We start from the raw sequence: 21,719 nt of genomic DNA on the forward strand, positions 1-21,719 counted from the left end.
AATTTGAAAAATCTCTCCTTTTTGGGACCACCCTCATTTTGATAGAAGTCACCACCAGGGGGTGCAAATGAGACATTCTCTATTAGATGCAATGGTTTTTCCGTATTTGGACCATGATTTACGTCATCATTTGTTCACACCTCCTCATATGGAAGGTATATTTCCTTGTTGACGTCTCAAGAAGGGTAGAAATACAAGAACACACACACACACACACACGCACACACACGCACACACACACACACACACACACACACATACATGTCTTGCCTACTTTGTGTGGACCCACGTTTGGTAAGTAGGTTGTGAGTGCCACCCTTTCCACTATAGCTAGAAGGATGGAAAAAAATATATCTAGCACTAGATGCTCACCACACACACACACACACACACACACACACACACACACACACACACACACACACACACACACACACACACACACACATGTACTGCCTACTTTGTGTGGACCCATGTTTGGTAAGTAGGTTGTGAGGGCCCCCCTTTCCACTATAGCTAGAAGGATGAAAAATATCAATCTAGCACTAGATGCTCACCACACACACACACACACACACACACACACACATATACATGTATTGCCTACTTTGTGTGGACCAACGATTGGTAAGTAGGTTGTGAGTGCCCCCCTTTCCACTATAGCTAGAAGGATGAAAAAAATATATCTAGCACTAGATGCTCACCACACACACACACACACACACACATACACACACACACACACACACACACACACACACACACACACATGTATTGCCTACTTTGTGTGGACCCATGTTTGGTAAGTAGGTTGTGAGGGCCCCCCTTTCCACTATAGCTAGAAGGATGAAAAATATATATCTAGCACTAGATGCTCACCACACACACACACATACAAACATGCACACGCACAAACACACACACAAACATGTCTTGCCGACTTTGTGTGGACCCATTTTTGGTAAGTAGGTTGTGAGAGCCCCCCTTTCCACTATAGCTAGAAGGATGAAAAAAATATATCTAGCGCTAGATGCTCACCACACACACACACACACACACACACACACACACACACACACACACACACACACACACATTTGTGTATTTCTTACCTTCTTGAGACCAGAGAAAAATGCCTCCCTCTTTAGGACCACCCTTTTTAGATATATAAAGATGTATATTTACAACATTAATATTATATACATACTATGCAAATATAAACAAAGGTAAGCTTTTAGTTAACTTTTTAATTTATTCATTTTTCGTTTTTAATCTTCATTATTTACTTCAAGTTATTACAGTACGTCTCTATATACATATTTATGATTTATTTTTTTAAATAAATTTTTCTATTTCTTACACACACATATGTTGGCCAGAGGGGGAGCACTTCAAATTTTTACACACACTTGTTATTTCATATGTTGACCAGAGGGGGAGCACTTTTAAAAGCGACACACAGTCAATTAGAAAAATCCCTCCTTTTTGGGACCACCCTAGTTTTGATAGATGTCACCACTAGGTGGTGCAAATAAGACATTCTCTATTAGATGCAATAGTTTTCCGTATTGGGACCATGATTTATGTCATCACTTGTTCACACCTCCTCATATGGAAGGTATATTTCCTTGTTGACGTCTCAAGAAGGGTAAAAATACAAGAACATACACACACACACACACACACACACACACACATGTATTGCCTACTTTGTGTGGACCCACGTTTGGTAAGTAGGTTGTGAGTGCCCCCCTTTCCACTATAGCTAGAAGGATGAAAAAAATATATTTAGCACTAGATGCTCACCACACACACACACACACACACACACACACACACACACACACACACACACACACACACACACACACAGACATACATGTCTTGCCTACTTTGTGTGGACCCACGTTTTGTAAGTAGGTTGTGAGTGCCCCCCTTTCCACTATAGCTAGAAGGATGAAAAAATTATATCTAGCACTAGATGCTCACCACACACACACACACACACACACACACACACACACACACACACACACACACACACACACACACACACACACAAACACACATGTATTGCCTACTTTGTGTGGACCCATGTTTGGTAAGTAGGTTGTGAGGGCCCCCCTTTCCACTATAGCTAGAAGGATGAAAAATATATATCTAGCACTAGATGCTCACCACACACACACACATACAAACATGCACACGCACTAACACACACACAAACATGTCTTGCCAACTTTGTGTGGACCCATTTTTGGTAAGTAGGTTGTGAGAGCCCCCCTTTCCACTATAGCTAGAAGGATGAAAAAAATATATCTAGCGCTAGATGCTCACCACACACACACACACACACACACACACACACACACACACACATATGTGTGTATTTCTTACCTTCTTAAGACCAGAGAAAAATGTCTCCCTCTTTAGGACCACCCTTTTTAGATATATAAAGATGCATATTTACAACATTAATATTATATACATACTATGTCAAAATAAAACACGGGTTGTCTTACGTCAGCACCAGAAGTCGTAAAATCAAACGTTCACCTGGCGGGTTTTTTCGGGGATGAATAGGGAAGTCCTTCTTTAGTCTTGTTTTGTCATATATTGCTGCCTTTGCACCTGTCAATGTTTACTTTTGTATGCACAGTAAATCAACAAAAATCCTGACTTTGGAGCAATGTTCACGGACTCTAGTATTTGGCTCTCTATTAGATGCAATGTTTTTTTTCGTATTGGGACCATGATTTATGTCCTAACTTGTTCACCGGTCCTTATATGGACGGTACTTTTCCTTGTTGATGTCTCAAGAAGGGTAGAAATACAAGAACACACAAACACACACACACACACACACACACACGCACATTTGTGTATTTCTTACCTTCTTGAGACCAGAGAAAAATGCCTCCCTCTTTAGGACCACCCTTTTTAGATATATAAAGATGTATATTTACAACATTAATATTATATACATACTATGCAAAAATAAAAAAGGTAAGCTTTTAGTTAACTTTATAATTTTTTCATTTTTCGTTTTTAATCTTCATTATTTACTTCGAGTTATTACAGTACGTCTCTATATACATATTTATGATTTATTTTTTTAAATACATTTTTCTATTCCTCACACACACACACACTTGTTATTACATTTGTTGGCCAGAGGGGGAGCACTTCAAATTTATACACACACTTGTTATTTCATATGTTGACCAGAGGGGGAGCACTTTTAAAAGCGACACACAGTCAATTTGAAAAATCCCTCCTTTTTGGGACCACCCTAGTTTTGATAGATGTCACCACTAGGTGGTGCAAATAAGACATTCTCTATTAGATGCAATAGTTTTCCGTATTGGGACCATGATTTATGTCATCACTTGTTCACACCTCCTCATATGGAAGGTATATTTCCTTGTTGACGTCTCAAGAAGGGTAAAAATACAAGAACATACACACACACACACACACACACACACACACACACATGTATTGCCTACTTTGTGTGGACCCACGTTTGGTAAGTAGGTTGTGAGTGCCCCCCTTTCCACTATAGCTAGAAGGATGAAAAAAATATATTTAGCACTAGATGCTCACCACACACACACACACACACACACACACACACACACACACACACACACACACACACACACACACATATACATGTATTGCCTACTTTGTGTGGACCCACGGTTGGTAAGTAGGTTGTGAGTGCCCCCCTTTCCACTATAGCTAGAAGGATGAAAAAAATATATTTAGCACTAGATGCTCACCACACACACACACACACACACACACACACACACACACACACACACACACACACACACATATACATGTATTGCCTACTTTGTGTGGACCCACGGTTGGTAAGTAGGTTGTGAGTGCCCCCCTTTCCACTATAGCTAGAAGGATGAAAAATATATATTTAGCACTAGATGCTCACCACACACACACACACACACATACACACACACACACACACACACACACACACATGTATTGCCTACTTTGTGTGGACCCATGTTTGGTAAGTAGGTTGTGAGAGCCCCCCTTTCCACTATAGCTAGAAGGATGAAAAATATATATCTAGCACTAGATGCTCACCACACACACACACATACAAACATGCACACGCACAAACACACACACAAACATGTCTTGCCGACTTTGTGTGGACCCATTTTTGGTAAGTAGGTTGTGAGAGCCCCCCTTTCCACTATAGCTAGAAGGATGAAAAAAATATATCTAGCGCTAGATGCTCACCACACACACACACACACACACACATGTATTGCCTACTTTGTGTGGACCCATGTTTGGTAAGTAGGTTGTGAGGGCCCCCCTTTCCACTATAGCTAGAAGGATGAAAAATATCAATCTAGCACTAGATGCTCACCACACACACACACACACACACACAAACACACACATGTATTGCCTACTTTGTGTGGACCCATGTTTGGTAAGTAGGTTGTGAGGGCCCCCCTTTCCACTATAGCTAGAAGGATGAAAAAAATATATCTAGCACTAAATGCTCACCACACACACACACACAACACACACACACACACACACACACACACACACACACACACACACACACACACACACACACACACACACACACACACACATATACATGTATTGCCTACTTTGTGTGGACCCATGTTTGGTAAGTAGGTTGTGAGGGCCCCCCTTTCCACTATAGCTAGAAGGATGAAAAATATCAATCTAGCACTAGATGCTCACCACACACACACACACACATACAAATATGCACACACACACACACATACATGTCTTGCCTACTTTGTGTGGACCCATTTTTGGTAAGTAGGTTGTGAGGGCCCCCCTTTCCACTATAGCTAGAGGATGAAAAAAATATCTAGCACTAGATGCTCACCACACACACACACACACACACACACACACACACACACACACACACACACACACACACACACACACACATTTGTGTATTTCTTACCTTCTTGAGACCAGAGAAAAATGCCTCCCTCTTTAGGACCACCCTTTTTAGATATATAAAGATGTATATTTACAACATTAATATTATATACATACTATGTAAAAATAAAAAAGGTAAGCTTTCAGTTAACTTTTTAATTTATTCATTTTTCGGTTTTAATCTTCATTATTTACTTCAAGTTATTACAGTACGTCTCTATATACATATTTGTGATTTATTTTTTTAAATACATTTTTCTATTTCTTACACACACTTGTTATTACATATGTTGGCCAGAGGGGGAGCACTTCAAATTTTTACACACACTTGTTATTTCATATGTTGACCAGAGGGGGAGCAATTTTAAAAGCGACACACAGTCAATTTAAAAAATCCCTCCTTTTTGGGACCACCCTCATTTTGATAGATTTGACCACCAGGGGTGCAAATGAGATCTCTATATTTAGTTATTTGTAATGCGCTTAAGGCCGATGACAAAGGAGTCAGGGACCACAGATGGCCCCTGTGCCGCACTTTGAGCAACTCAGCTGTAGAAGCTAACTGTTAATGTCCACTATAGTCTTAGTAGCGTAGTGAATTTGTTCATCCTACGGTCACATATAGGACGCGGGTTGTCTTACGTCAGCACCGGAAGTCGTAAAATCAAACGTTCACGTGGCGGGTTTTTTCGGGGATGAATAGGGAAGTCCTTCTTTAGTCTTGTTTTATCATATATTGCTGCCTTTGCACCTGTCAGTGTTTACTTTTGTATGCACATTAAATCAACAAAAAATCCTGACTTTGGAGCAATGTTCACGGACTCTAGTATTTGGCTCTCTATTAGATGCAATGGTTTTTTTCGTATTGGGACCATGATTTATGTCCTAACTTGTTCACCGGTCCTCATATGGACGGTACTTTTCCTTGTTGATGTCTCAAGAAGGTTAGAAATACAAAAACACACACACACACACACACACACACGTACATACGTCCACTTCAGGGTCTCGGCTCCTCTGTATTGGAGGACACCATGAAACTTGCACCACAGAATATATTCTTACATGTTGCAGCATCCATCATACATTAAAAGAGAGGGGGGGCCAATGTCAAGGAGTGAGGGGAATGCAAAGCAAAATGGGAGGTGTCACTGTAAGAGCTGAGGGACAACATGATGCAATATTTGCACAATGTAGCGTGTCTATAGAGCTAATCAGAATCGGGATATGACTGACGTCTACTCAGGGCAAATAGCTTTAATGATGGCTTTTCAGAAACGCGTGTCGGAAATCAGACATATGCTACAAAGCATACAAAGAAGCACTTCCAGGAATTACATCGAGTAGAACAGCACTCAGAGAGCAGAGACCCCCTGCCAGGCCCTACCTCCCAATAGTAAAAAAAGAAAGTCCTGAATCCAGACGGTGATCCAGATCATAGGCGCCAATGTACATGTCTGCCAGTGGGTGCTCGGTGTGTGTGTGTGTGTATTAGTGTTGTTCCCATACCAATATTTTGGTACCGGTACCAAAAGCATTTTGGTACTTTTCGAAATAAAGGAGACCATAAAAAATGTCATTATTGGCTTTATTTTATCAAAAAAGTCTTAGGGTACATTAAATATATTTTATTATTGCAATTTTGCACTTAAATAAAATCATACTTGCCAACCTTGAGACCTCCGATTTCGGGAGGTGGGGGGTGGGGGCGTGGTTGGGGGCGTGGTTAAGAGGGGAGAAGTATATTGACAGCTAGAATTCACCAAGTCAAGTATTTCATATATATATACAGGTAAAAGCCAGTAAATTAGAATATTTTGAAAAACTTGATTTATTTCAGTAATTGCATTCAAAAGGTGTAACTTGTACATTATATTTATTCATTGCACACAGACTGATGCATTCAAATGTTTATTTCATTTCATTTTGATGATTTGAAGTGGCAACAAATGAAAATCCAAAATTCCGTGTGTCACAAAATTAGAATATTACTTAAGGCTAATACAAAAAAGGGATTTTTAGAAATGTTGGCCAACTGAAAAGTATGAAAATGAAAAATATGAGCATGTACAATACTCAATACTTGGTTGGAGCTCCTTTTGCCTCAATTACTGCGTTAATGCGGCGTGGCATGGAGTCGATGAGTTTCTGGCACTGCTCAGGTGTTATGAGAGCCCAGGTTGCTCTGATAGTGGCCTTCAACTCTTCTGCGTTTTTGGGTCTGGCATTCTGCATCTTCCTTTTCACAATACCCCACAGATTTTCTATGGGGCTAAGGTCAGGGGAGTTGGCGGGCCAATTTAGAACAGAAATACCATGGTCCGTAAAGCAGGCACGGGTAGATTTTGCGCTGTGTGCAGGCGCCAAGTCCTGTTGGAACTTGAAATCTCCATCTCCATAGAGCAGGTCAGCAGCAGGAAGCATGAAGTGCTCTAAAACTTGCTGGTAGACGGCTGCGTTGACCCTGGATCTCAGGAAACAGAGTGGACCGACACCAGCAGATGACATGGCACCCCAAACCATCACTGATGGTGGAAACTTTACACTAGACTTCAGGCAACGTGGATCCTGTGCCTCTCCTGTCTTCCTCCAGACTCTGGGACCTCGATTTCCAAAGGAAATGCAAAATTTGCTTTCGTCAGAAAACATGACTTTGGACCACTCAGCAGCAGTCCAGCTCTTTTTTTCCTTAGCCCAGGTGAGACGCTTTTCGCGCTGTTTCTTGGTCAACAGTGGCTTGACACGAGGTATGCGGCAGTTGAAACCCATGTCTTTCAAGCGTCTCTTGGTGGTGGATCTTGAAGCACTGACTCCAGCAGCTGTCCACTCCTTCTGAATCTCCCCCACATTTTTGAATGGGTTTTTTTTCACAATCTTGACCAGGGCGCGGTGATCCCTATCGCTTGTACACTTTTTTTGACCACAGTTTTTCCTTCCCTTTGCCTCTCCATTAATGTGTTTGGACACAGAGCTCTGAGAACAGCCAGCCTCTTCAGCAATAACCTTTTGTGTCTTTCCCTCCTTGTGCAATGTGTCGATGGTTGCCTTTTGGACAGCTGTCAAATCTGAAGTCTTCCCCATGTTTGTGTAGGCTTCAGAACTGGACTGAGAGACCATTTAAAGCCCTTTGCAGGTGTTTTGAGTTAATCAGCTGATTAGTTTGTGGCACCAGGTGTCTTCAAAATTTAACCCTTACACAATATTCTAATTTTGTGACACACGGAATTTTGGATTTTCATTTGTTGCCACTTCAAATCATCAAAATGAAATGAAATAAACATTTGAATGCATCAGTCTGTGTGCAATGAATAAATATAATGTACAAGTTACACCTTTTGAATGCAATTACTGAAATAAATCAAGTTTTTCAAAATATTCTAATTTACTGGCTTTTACCTGTATATATATACATATATATATATACATATATATATAGATAGATAGATATCTACATCCTGACAATATGCAAACAAAACTGTGTTTAGATAATTGATACTTCAAACTTGCATAAATAAATATTAAGGAATATAACATAACTTGGCTTCTGTGAGTTTCAAAATGTAATGAATAAAATGCCAAAGTTGTTGATAAAAAAGCAATTATTTGAATAATTAAATATGGTCATTTTAAATGAATTATTATGATAATTTAAAATCAATTATTTCAAATATGTTTATTTTAATGTATAATTCTATGGCTGGATGTAATAAGAAGTCACGAAAAAATACAAATAAAAATACGATTATTTTTGATGTTTTTAGCAAAATATAGTAAAAATGTATTTATTTTTTTTATTTTTTAATTAATAAATATATTTATTTTTAGGTAAAATAAACATAATAATACAATTTATCTCTAGTCTGGATGATTTAGTTCTTGTCACCCTGAAAAAAGGCTGCCCTCACTCAGGTCCGCATGGAGCTGGAGGGGGCGTGGCTTCCAGCTCCGGCTGAAAATCGGGAGATTTTCGGGAGAATATTTGTCCCGGGAGGTTTTCGGGAGAGGCGCTGAATTTCGGGAGTCTCCCGGAAAATTCGGGAGGGTTGGCAAGTATGATAAAATAGTGAACATACAAGACAACTTGTCTTTTAGTAGTAAGTAAACACACAACGTGTTAGAATAATTGTTTCTAAATGATCACAAAAACGTTGTGTTACATTGAGGGTCTGGTGAGAAGACAAAAGCTGTCTTTGAAAGCTACCAAGAGTAAAGGCTCGTAAAACTCCACTGTGTAAGCAAGATGAAGGTGTTCCTGTGTAATCAACAGAAAGATGTCGTTCTAACCCAAGGACTTCAAAGCGGAGAGAAGACAGGATCTGCCCAATTTCCAGACGACCTCTTTTTGAACCTCCTTTTTTGAACTGGTTTACAGACGTCTTTTTGAAATATTTCATGGACCTCTTTTGGAACTATTTTACGAATTCTTTTCTGTGAATTGTTTACGACCTTTTCTGTGAACTTTTCGCGACCCTCGTCCTTTGGAAACAGCGGTGGCCATGTGGTCGAGGAGGCTCCAAAATAAAAGGAGGTGTGCAATCTTTTGGCAGCGCGTGCTGAGATACTGTGCAAGGGTACGGTGTACAGACGACTCCTCGATATTGAGTCCAAATTGAATTATGTCTCTGTTTAATTATTTGCCTCTTGTCTTGTTTAATAGATGTCATCAGTGTTTGAACCTGACACAAAGACTCCTCATTAGACTCCTAACATATTGTGTCATTTTTCTACCTATTATTTTGTACACATTATTAAGGACAAGTGGTAGAAAATGAATTATTAATCTACTTGTTCATTTACTGTTAATATCTGCTTATTTTCTGTTTTAACTTCTTTTAAAAATGTAATAATCACTTATTCGTCTCTTCTTTGATACTTTACATTAGTTTTGGATGATACCACACATTTGGGTATCAATCCGATACCAAGTAGTTACAGGATCATACATTGGTCATATTCAAAGTCCTCATGTGTCCAGAGACATATTTACTGACTTTATAAATATAATATACATTTTTTTTTTAAACAAAAGTATGATTTTGTGATGTTAAAAAATATCGATGTAATTATCACTTGATACGCTAGTGTACGTGGTATCATTACAGTGGATGTTAGGTGTAGATCCACCAATGGCGTTTGTTTATATTGTAGTGTCCCGGAAGAGTTGGTGCTGCAGGGCATTTGTCCTGAAGTGTTTATGTTGTGTTGCGATGCAAATATTCTTCCAAAATGTATTTTGTCGTTGTTTTTAATGTGGTTTCACTACATGGCACAGGTTTATGACAGTGTTGGCATTGTTCATTCTGTCACCCTTAAGTGTGACATGTATGGCTACTGAGTAAGTATGCACTTCATTCGCTTGTGTGCGAAAAGTTGGTCAGGCTTTGTTAATTATAGACGATATGATTTGTGACACACCTCAGCTAATCACAAACATAGCCACACACCACATACACTTTTGGATCTAGTTCACACTCCATTTCCTTTGTTTATATTCTATTGTTTGATTATTATATATATATATGGTGAATATATATAATAAATCTATAGAGCTAGCTACATTTCTCCCTGGTTTCTGTTGCCGTCACCTCCCCTCCCAACCATAACACCCAAGACCCAACCTCCGGGCTGATGATTTTAGCTTGTCCTGAAGAATTTGGAGGTAATCCTCCTTTTTCATTGTCCCATTTACTCTCTGTAAAGCAGCAGTTCCATTGGCAGCAAAACAGGCCCAGAGCATAATAAAACCACCACCATGCTTGACGGTAGGCATGGTGTTCCTGGGATTAAAGGCCTCACATTTTCTCCTCCAAACATATTGCTGGGTATTGTGGCCAATCAGCTCCATTTTTGTTACATCACAAGTACCGTATTTTCCGCACTATTAGCCGCACCTAAAAACCACAAATTTACTCAAAAGCTGACAGTGCGGCTTATAACCCGGTGCGCTTTATATATGGATTAATATTAAGATTCATTTTCATAAAGTTTCGGTCTCGCAACTACGGTAAACAGCCGCCATCTTTTTTCCCCGTAGAAGAGGAAGTGCTTCTTCTTCTACGCAAGCAACCGCCAAGGTAAGCACCCGCCCCCATAGAACAGGAAGCGCTTCTTCTTCTACTGTAAGCAACCACCCGCCCGCGTAGAAGAAGAAGAAGCGCGCGGATATTACGTTTCATTTCCTTTGTGTGTTTACATCTGTAAAGACCACAAAATGGCTCCTACTAAGCGACAGGTTTCCGGTTCATGAAAAGACGCAATCTCTCCATCCGCACACGGACTACTATTTCACAGCAACTGCCTAAAGACTTTCAAGAAAAGCTGGCTACTTTCCGTGCATATTGTAAAAACAAGATAGCTGAAAAAAAGATCCGGCCAGAGAACATTATCAACATGGACGAGGTTCCACTGACTTTTGATATTCCTGTGAACCGCACTGTGGATACAACGGGAGCACGTACGGTGAATATTCGCACCACAGGGAATGAGAAGTCATCCTTCACTGTGGTTCTAGCTTGCCATGCTAATGGCCAGAAACTTCCACCCATGGTGATATTCAAAAGGAAGACCTTGCCAAAAGAGACCTTTCCAGCCGGCGTCATCATAAAAGCTAACTCGAAAGGATGGATGGATGAAGAAAAGATGAGCGAGTGGTTAAGGGAAGTTTACGCGAAGAGGCCGGGTGGCTTTTTTCACGCAGCTCCGTCCATGTTGATATACGACTCCATGCGCGCCCACATCACGCTGGTTTTTTAATATATTATTAAAGTTTGACTGACCTATCTGACTGTTTTTTTGACATTCCTTTAGCGCAGTTAGATGCGGCTTATAACACGGGGCGGCTTATAGGTGGACAAAGTTTTGAAATATGCCGTTCATTGAAGGCGCGGCTTATAACCCAGGGCGGCTTATGGTGCGGAAAATACGGCATGTGCTCCAATCACTCTATCACAAAAAACTAAGAGTTGTAGAAATGATTGGAAAGTCAAGACAGCCATGAAATTTTGTCTTTCACAAGCGTATGTGAACTTTTGACCACGACTGTACAAACCCCGTTTCCATATTTGATGTTCAAACTGATAAACATTTTGTTTTTGCAAATAATCATTAATTTTAGAATTTGATGGCAGCAACACGTGACAAAGAAGTTGGGAAAGGTGGCAATAAATACTGATAAAGTTGAGGAATGCTCATCAAACACTTATTTGGAACATCCCACAGGTGTGCAGGCTAATTGGGAACAGGTGGGTGCCATGATTGGGTATAAAAGTAGCTTCCATGAAATGCTCAGTCATTCACAAACAAGGATGGGGCGAGAGTCACTTTTTTGTCAACAAATGCGTGAGCAAATTGTTGAACAGTTTAAGAAAAACCTTTCTCAAACAGCTATTGCAAGAAATGTAGGGATTTCACCATCTACGCTCCGTAATATCATCAAAGGGTTCAGAGAATCTGGAGAAATCACTGCACGTAAGCAGCTAAGCCCGTGACCTTCCATCCCTCAGGCTGTACTGCATCAACAAGCGACATCAGTGTGTAAAGGATATCACCACATGAGCTCAAAAACACTTCAGAAACCCACTGTCAGTAACTACAGTTGGTCGCTACATCTGTAAGTGCAAGTTAAAACTCTCCTATGCGAGGCGAAAACCGTTTATCGACAACACCCAGAAACGGCGTAGGCTTCGCTCGGCCTGAGCTCATCTAAGATGGACTGATACAAAGTGGAAAAGTGTTCTGTGGTCTGACGAGTCCACATTTCAAATTGTTTTTGGAAACTGTGGACGTCGTATCCTCCGGACCAAAGAGGGAAAGAACCATCCGGATTGTTATAGGCGCAAAGTGTGAAAGGCAGCATGTGTGATGGTATGGGGGTGTATTAGTGCCCAAGACATGGGTAACTTACACATCTGTGAAGGCACCATTAATGCTGAAAGGTACATACAGGTTTTGGAGCAACATATGTTGTCATCCAAGCAACGTTACCATGGACGCCCCTGCTTATTTCAGCAAGACAAGTGTTTCATCAACGTGGCTTCATAGTAAAAGAGTGCGGGTACTAGACTGGCCTGCCTGTAGTCCAGACCTGTCTCCCATTGAAACTGTGTGGCGCATTATGAAGCCTAAAATAGCACAACCGAGACCCCCGGACTGTTGAACAACGTTTACTGAGTGTTGTTAAAAGGAAAGGCCATGTAACACAGTGGTGAACATGCCCTTTCCCAACTACTTTGGCACGTGTTGCAGCCATGAAATTCTAAGTTAATTATTATTTGCAAAAAAAAAAAAAAGTGTATCAGTTTGAACATCAAATATGTTGTCTTTGTAGTGCATTCAATTGAATATGGGTTGAAAAGGATTTGCAAATCATTGTATTCCGTTTATATTTACATCTAACACAATTTCCCAACTCATATGGAAACAGGGTTTGTACATTTGAGGTAAAAACTCATAAGAAGTGACCTGTCAGTCAATTCTAGAGCGTGAGTTTTGCATTTAGGGAGGGGCCACCATGTGTAAATGCAAGGTAACGTTGTTGAAATGATCCAAAATCGGCCACAAAATGTAATGACTTGTTTTGTGTCGAATTTCCGGAACGTTCCATGAAAATCCAGCCTTAACATTTTGAGTTGTGTTGCTGACTAACAGACGGATATACCAACGGCAATGATTACATAACATTACATAAAGCAGGGGTGCTCATTACGTCGATCGCGAGCTACCGGTCGATCGCGGAGGGTGTGTCAGTCGATCACCAGCCAGGCATTAAAAAAATAGTCCTAAAAATGAGCGATCATAAATCTTCACTATGACGTCACTTTCGTCACTTGATTGACATTCACGGCACCCGAGGGTCTTCTGAGATGACGCTGGCTGCCGCCAGCTCATTAAAATTACCGACAGGAAGGCGAGAAACACTTTATTTCAACAGACTCTGGCGCCGTACCTGTCGTCAAAACTCCAAAGACCGACTGCACAGTTGCACAATAAAAGCTCTGCTTCATCCTGCCTGCGCTAACAAAATAAGAGTCTCAGAAAGCTGGCGTGCACAAGCTAGCAAGCTACGGAGTTTGCCGACAATGTATTTCTTGTAAAGTGTATACAAAGGAGTACGGAAGCTGGACAAATAAGATGCCAAAAACCAACCACTTTCATGTGGTATTGGACAGAAAGGAGGACTTTTTTTCTCCTCCATTCGAAAATGCGGACGTTATCATCACCACTGTCTGATTCCAATCAATGCAAGTCATCACAATCAGGTAATACACCAACTTATATTCTTGTCTTCATGAAAGAAAGGAATCTATATGTGTTAAACATGCTTGTATTATCTTTAAACACCTTTAAGTTGTTAACAATATTAACTATATGTGTTAAACATGCTTGTATTATCTTTAAACACCTTTAAGTTGTTAACAATATTAACTATATGTGTTAAACATGCTTGTATTATCTTTAAACACCTTTAACTTGTTAACAATATTAACTATATGTATTAAACATTCTTGTATTATCATTAAACACCTTTAATGTATTAACAATATTAACTATATGTATTAAACATGCTTGCATTATCTTTAAACACCTTTAACTTGTTAACAATATTAACTATATGTGTTAAACATACTTGTATTATCATTAAACACCTTTAATGTATTAACAATATTAACTATATGTGTTAAACATGCTTGTATTATCATTAAACACCTTTAAGTTGTTAACAATATTAACTATATGTGTTAAACATGCTTGTATTATCTTTAAACACCTTTAACTTGTTAACAACATTAACTATATGTATTAAACATTCTTGTATTATCATTAAACAACTTTAATGTATTAACAATATTAACTATATGTGTTAAACATGCCTGCATTATCTTTAAACACCTTTAACTTGTTAATAATATTAACTATATGTATTAAACATACTTGTATTATCATTAAACACCTTTAATGTATTAACAATATTAACTATATGTGTTAAACATGCTTGCATTATCATTAAACACCTTTAAGTTGTTAACAATATTAACTATATGTGTTAAACATGCTTGTATTATCATTAAACACCTTTAAGTTGTTAGCAATATTAACTATATGTGTTCAACATGCTTGCATTATCTTTAAACACCTTTAACTTATTAACAATATTAACTATATGTGTTAAACATGCTTGCATTATCTTTAAACACCTTTAACTTGTTAACAATATTAACTATATGTGTTAAACATGCTTGTATTATCTTTAAACACCTTTAAGTTGTTAACAATATTAACTATATGTGTTAAACATGCTTGTATTATCATTAAACACCTTTAACTTGTTAACAATATTAACTATATGTGTTAAACATGCTTGTATTATCTTTAACCACCTTTAAGTTGTTAACAATATTAACTATATGTGTTAAACATGCTTGTATTATCTTTAAACACCTTTAACTTGTTAACAATATTAACTATATGTGTTAAACATGCTTGTATTATCATTAAACACCTTTAAGTTGTTAACAATATTAACTATATGTGTTAAACATGCTTGTATTATCTTTAACCACCTTTAAGTTGTTAACAATATTAACTATATGTATTAAACATTCTTGTATTATCATTAAACACCTTTAATGTATTAACAATATTAACTATATGTATTAAACATGCTTGTATTATCTTTAAACACCTTTAACTTGTTAATAATATTAACTATATGTATTAAACATACTTGTATTATCATTAAACACCTTTAATGTATTAACAATATTAACTATATGTGTTAAACATGCTTGTATTATCTTTAAACACCTTTAAGTTGTTAACAATATTAACTATATGTGTTAAACATGCTTGTATTATCTTTAAACACCTTTAAGTTGTTAACAATATTAACTATATGTGTTAAACATACTTGTATTATCATTAAACACCTTTAACTTATTAACAATATTAACTATATGTGTTAAACATGCTTGTATTATCTTTAACCACCTTTAAGTTGTTAACAATATTAACTATATGTGTTAAACATGCTTGTTTTATCTTTAACCACCTTTAACTTGTTAACAAAATTAACTATATTTGTTAAACATGCTTGCATTATCTTTAAACACCTTTAACTTGTTAACAATATTAACTATATGTGTTAAACATGCTTGCATTATCATTAAACACCTTTAACTTGTTAAAAAAAAACATATATTTCATAAGTAAGTAAATATAAATTATATATATGAATGAGGTAGATCCCCACGACTTGATCAATTGAAAAGTAGCTCGCCTGCAGAAAAAGTGTGAGCACCCCTGACATAAAGGTAATGAAAGAAGGAAATACCTTGTTGTTGAAAGAGCTGCAGCTGGCCATTTTCCAGTGCCAGAGTGAGGCTGTGATCTCCCTTCCCCTCCGCGTGGAACACCAGCCCACAATTCTTCAGGGTTTTCAGATTCAAAGAAATGGCCATGGGGCTGGGCCTCGCGTTCAGCCTGTACAGCACGCTGCTGCTGCTGCCATCAAAGTTTGCAACATCAGAAGCTGCAGAAACAAAAGAGTCGAAGCAAAGAGCAACATTTATGTATTTTTGTATATTTTTAGCACAGAAAAGAACATCACGGAAGGATTTCTTAAGAGCTTTATTTAGCATGGCTTCTTCCAGCAATGATGTCTAACTTCTGAAGGACAATCTTTGACTAAACCACGTTTCACAGCTGCCACCAACTCAGCTCTACAAGTCTCTACAAGCACCAATAAGTATCAAAGCAATGTATCGGTATATGCAGTCGTGTAAAGAACATCATGTCATGGCTGTCAATCATTTCTACAACTCTTATTTTTTTTGTGATGTAGTGATTGGAGCACATACTTGTTGGTCACAAAAACATTCATGAAGTTTGCTTCTTTTATGAATTTATTATGAAAATGTGAGGGTCAAAAGTATACATACAGCAATGTTAATATTTGCTTACATGTCCCTTGGCAAGTTTACCTGCAATAAGGCGCTTTTGGTAGCCATCCACAAGCTTCTGCTTGACCACTTGACCACTAAATTGGTGCAGTTCAGCTAAATGTGTTGGTTTTTACTGACATGGACTTGTTTCTTCAGCATTGTCCACACGTTTATGTCAGGACTCAAACAGAACTTTCCTCCAGAAGGTCTTATCTTTGTCCATGTGATGTTAGGTGGAACCAAAATTGGCCACAATACCCAGCAATATGTTTGGAGGAGAAAAGGTGAGGCCTTTAATCCCAGGAACACCAAATCTACCGTCAAGCATGGTGGTGGTAGTATTATGCTCTGGGCCTGTTTTGCTGCCAATGGAACTGCTGCTTTACAGAGAGTAAATGGGACAATGAAAAAGGAGGATTACCTCCAAATTCTTCAGGACAAGCTAAAGTCATCAGCCCGGAGGTTGGGTCTTGGGCGCAGTTGGGTGTTCCAACAGGACAATGACCCCAAACACACGTCAAAAGTGGTAAAGGAATGGCTAAATCAGGCTAGAATGAAGGTTTTAGAATGGCCTTCCCAAAGTCCTGACTTAAAGGTGTGGACAATGCTGAAGAAACAAGTCCATGTCAGAAAACCAACAAATTTAGCTGAACTGCACCAATTTTGTCAAGAGGAGTGGTCAAGTGGTCAAGCAGAAGCTTGTGGATGGCTACCAAAAGCGTTCCAACAGGACAATGACCCCAAACACACGTCAAAAGTGGTAAAGGAATGGCTAAATCAGGCTAGAATGAAGGTTTTAGAATGGCCTTCCCAAAGTCCTGACTTACACGTGTAGACACTGCTGAAGAAACAAGTCCATGTCAGAAAACCAACACATTTAGCTGAACTGCACCAATTTTGTCAAGAGGAGTGGTCAAAAACTCAAGCAAAAGCTTGTGGATGGCTACCAAAAGCGCCTTATTGCAGTGAAACTTGCCAAGGCCATTCTAAAACCTTAATTCTAACCTGATTTAGCCATTCCTTTACCACTTTTGACGTGTGTTTGGGGTCATTGTCCTGTTGGAACGCTTTTGGTAGCCATCCACAAGCTTCTGCTTGACCACTTGACCACTCCTCTTGACAAAATTGGTGCAGTTCAGCTAAATTTGTTGGTTTTCTGACATGGACTTGTTTCTTCAGCATTGTCCACACCTTTAAGTCAGGACTTTGGGAAGGCCATTCTAAAACCTTCATTCTAGCCTGATTTAGCCATTCCTTTACCACTTTTGACGTGTGTTTGGGGTGGGGCTGTCTTGGTTGACAAGACTCTGCAGCATCGCGTGGACATCGGGGGCGGTACCTCTGGATTGGCAGACCGGGGTGGTGGTTCCTCTCTTTAAGAAGGGGAACCGGAGGGTGTGTTCTAACTATCGTGGGATCACACTCCTCAGCCTTCCCGGTAAGGTCTATTCAGGTGTACTGGAGAGGAGGCTACGCCGGATAGTCGAACCTCGGATTCAGGAGGAACAGTGTGGTTTTTGTCCTGGTCGTGGAACTGTGGACCAGCTCTATACTCTCGGCAGGGTCCTTGAGGGTGCATGGGAGTTTTCCCAACCAGTCTACATGTGTTTTGTGGACTTGGAGAAGGCATTCGACCGTGTCCCTCGGGAAGTCCTGTGGGGAGTGCTCGGAGAGTGTGGGGTATCGGACTGTCTGATTGTGGCAGTCCGCTCCCTGTATGATCAGTGCCAGAGCTTGGTCCGCATTGCCGGCAGTAAGTCGGACACGTTTCCAGTGAGGGTTGGACTCCGCCAAGGCTGCCCTTTGTCACCCATTCTGTTCATAACTTTTATGGACAGAATTTCTAGGCGTAGTCAAGGCCTTGAGGGGATCTGGTTTGGTGGCTGCAGGATTAGGTCTCTGCTTTTTGCAGATGATGTGGTCCTGATGGCTTCATCTGGCCAGGATCTTCAGCTCTCACTGGATCGGTTCGCAGCTGAGTGTGAAGCGACTGGAATGAGAATCAGCACCTCCAAGTCCGAGTCCATGGTTCTCGCCCGGAAAAGGGTGGAGTGCCATCTCCGGGTTGGGGAGGAGATCTTGCCCCAAGTGGAGGAGTTCAAGTACCTCGGAGTCTTGTTCACGAGTGAGGGAAGAGTGGATCGTGAGATCGACAGGCGGATCGGTGCGGCGTCTTCAGTAATGCGGACGCTGTATCGATCCGTTGTGGTGAAGAAGGAGCTGAGCCGGAAGGCAAAGCTCTCAATTTACCGGTCGATCTACGTTCCCATCCTCACCTATGGTCATGAGCTTTGGGTTATGACCAAAAGGACAAGATCACGGGTACAAGCGGCCGAAATGAGTTTCCTCCGCCGGTTGGCGGGTCTCTCCCTTAGAGATAGGGTGAGAAGCTCTGTCATCCGGGGGGAGCTCAAAGTAAAGCCGCTGCTCCTCCACATGGAGAGGAGCCAGATGAGGTGGTTCGGGCATCTGGTCAGGATGCCACCCGAACGCCTCCCTAGGGAGGTGTTTAGGGCACGTCCGACCGGTAGGAGGCCACGGGGAAGACCCAGGACACGTTGGGAAGACTATGTCTCCCGGCTGGCCTGGGAACGCCTCGGGGTCCCACAGGAAGAGCTGGACGAAGTGGCTGGGGAGAGGGAAGTCTGGGCTTCCCTGCTTAGGCTGCTGCCCCCGCGGCCCGACCTCGGATAAGCTGAAGAAGATGGATGGATGGATGGATAATAATAATATTTTATTTGTAAAAAAGCACTTTCCATTGAGCAAACAACCTCAAAGTGCTACAATGTATTACAAAAATAAATAAAAAGATAATAAAAATTGTCAGGTTCAAACACTGATGACATCTATTAAACAAGACAAGAGGCAAAGAATTAGATTTCAATTTGGAATCATCTTGAGGAGAGTCGTCTGTACACTGTACCCTTGTACAGTACCTCAGCACACTTTGCCAAAAGATTGCATGCCTCCTTTTATTTTAGACCCCCACCCCCCCAAAAAAAAAACATGCCCACCGCTGTTTTCAAAGGGAAAAGGTTCGTAAAATAGTTCAAAAAGAGTTCCATAAAATAGTTCAAAAAGTGTTCGTAAAATACTTCAAAACGAGGTCGTCTGGAAATTGGGCAGATCCTTGGTTCTCTCCGCTTTGAAGTCCTTGGGTTAGAACAATATCTTTCTGTTGATTACCATACATGAAAGAACACAGGAACACCTTCATCTTGCCCCCCCCCCCCCCCCTACACAGTGGAGTTTTACAAGCCTTACTCTTGGTAGGTTTCAAAGACAGCTTTTGTCTTCTCACCTGACCCTCAATGTAACAAAGTTTTTGTGATAATTTAGAAACAATTATTCTAACAAAAATAAATAAAAATAACTAGAACCAGCACGCATATATTTAAAAAAAAAAAAGGCTTTTTTTTAAAAAAAAGAAGGGTTTTTAAGCCTTTTTTAAGAGCATCCACAGTCTGTGGTACACTCAGGTGGTCGGGGAGAGCGTTCCACAGACTGGGAGCGGCATTGTTCGTAGCTTTGTCCTCGGAGGTTGGAGGAGGATTTGGGGGTGAGCAGTTCTTTGAGGTAGAGGGGGGCATTTCCATGGAGGCACTGGTGGGTTAGTAGGGAGACTTTGTATTCAATTCTGAGTGGAACAGGAAGCCAGTGAAGGGATTTGAGGATTGGTATGATGTGGTCGTATTTCCGCACTCTCATCAGGATCCTAGCAGCACTATTATATAAGTATTGCAGCTTCTGGTTGTTCTTGCTGGGGATCCCGACAAGAAGTGAGTTGCAGTAGTCTAGCCTGTCCTTTTGGAACACCCAACTGCGCCCAAGACCCAACCTCCGGGCTGATGATTTTAGCTTGTCCTGAATCCTCCTTTTTCATTGTCCCATTTACTCTCTGTAAAGCACCAGTTCCATTGGCAGCAAAACAGGCCCAGAGCATAATACTACCACCACCATGCTTGACGGTCGGCATGGTGTTCCTGGGATTAAAAGGCCTCACCTTTTCTCCTCCTGACATTATGCTGGGTATTGTGGCCCAAACAGCTCCGTTTTTGTTTCGTCTGACATCACATGGACAAAGATAAGACCTTCTGGAGGAAAATTCTGTGGTCAGATGAAACAAAAATGGAGCTGTTTGGCCACAAAACTTGGCAAGTGACATGTAACCAAATATTAACCCAGCACATTTTCAGTAGACCCATAATAAATCCTTAAAAGAACCAAACTTTTAACAATTAATGGTTGGAGACGAGTTACCATAGTGACAGCCGTATATTTCTAGTCTAAGTCCAATCCTCCCAGTCGGGTTCCAGGCCAGCGGAATGAGGCGAAGAAAGCGAGCAACCACCGGCTCGTGGAGTTTGTACTGGACAACGGTGTCGGCATTACTGTTACCCGGAACAGCCTGGAAAAACAAAACATTTTCAAAATCAATCTATCCACATCTCCCAAATGGCTGAGTAACAGACAATAGTCATAATTCACAATAAATGTGTCTACATGGAAGCACAGTGTTGCCTTACTAAGTTGAATAGAATTTAGTGATATCAAGTATTAACTTGGGAACCAAAAGATGACATCCGTTTTTTGAAAAGTGGCTCTACTACAAAATTGTAATGCTTCTCTCAGTTGAATTTGTTCAATGTTAAATACCGCAGGCTTTGTACATCTATTAGAGATGCGCGGTTTGCAGACACAACCGCGGAGTCCGCGGATTATCCGCGGATCGGGCGGATGAAATTTAAAAAAATAAGATTTTATCCGCTCGCGGGTCGGGTCGGGCGGATTAATTAGATT

General features: G+C 40.3%; 1 protein-coding gene across 1 annotated transcript in view; it reads right to left on the minus strand.

Annotated features, from left to right (window-relative positions):
- LOC133616345 (contactin-associated protein-like 4) overlaps window positions 1-21,719 on the minus strand; it is a 306,751-nt gene that overhangs the window by 184,716 nt on the left and 100,316 nt on the right. Inside the window, exons 4-5 of the mRNA XM_061975492.1 lie at window positions 21,180-21,327; window positions 16,310-16,507 (exon numbers count right to left, since the gene is read on the minus strand). Coding sequence (XP_061831476.1) covers window positions 16,310-16,507; window positions 21,180-21,327 — 346 coding nt within the window. The remainder of the gene's footprint in view (window positions 1-16,309; window positions 16,508-21,179; window positions 21,328-21,719) is intronic.

This window comes from Nerophis lumbriciformis, linkage group LG14 (assembly GCF_033978685.3).
Source record: "Nerophis lumbriciformis linkage group LG14, RoL_Nlum_v2.1, whole genome shotgun sequence".
NCBI classification, from domain to species: Eukaryota; Metazoa; Chordata; class Actinopteri; order Syngnathiformes; family Syngnathidae; genus Nerophis; species Nerophis lumbriciformis.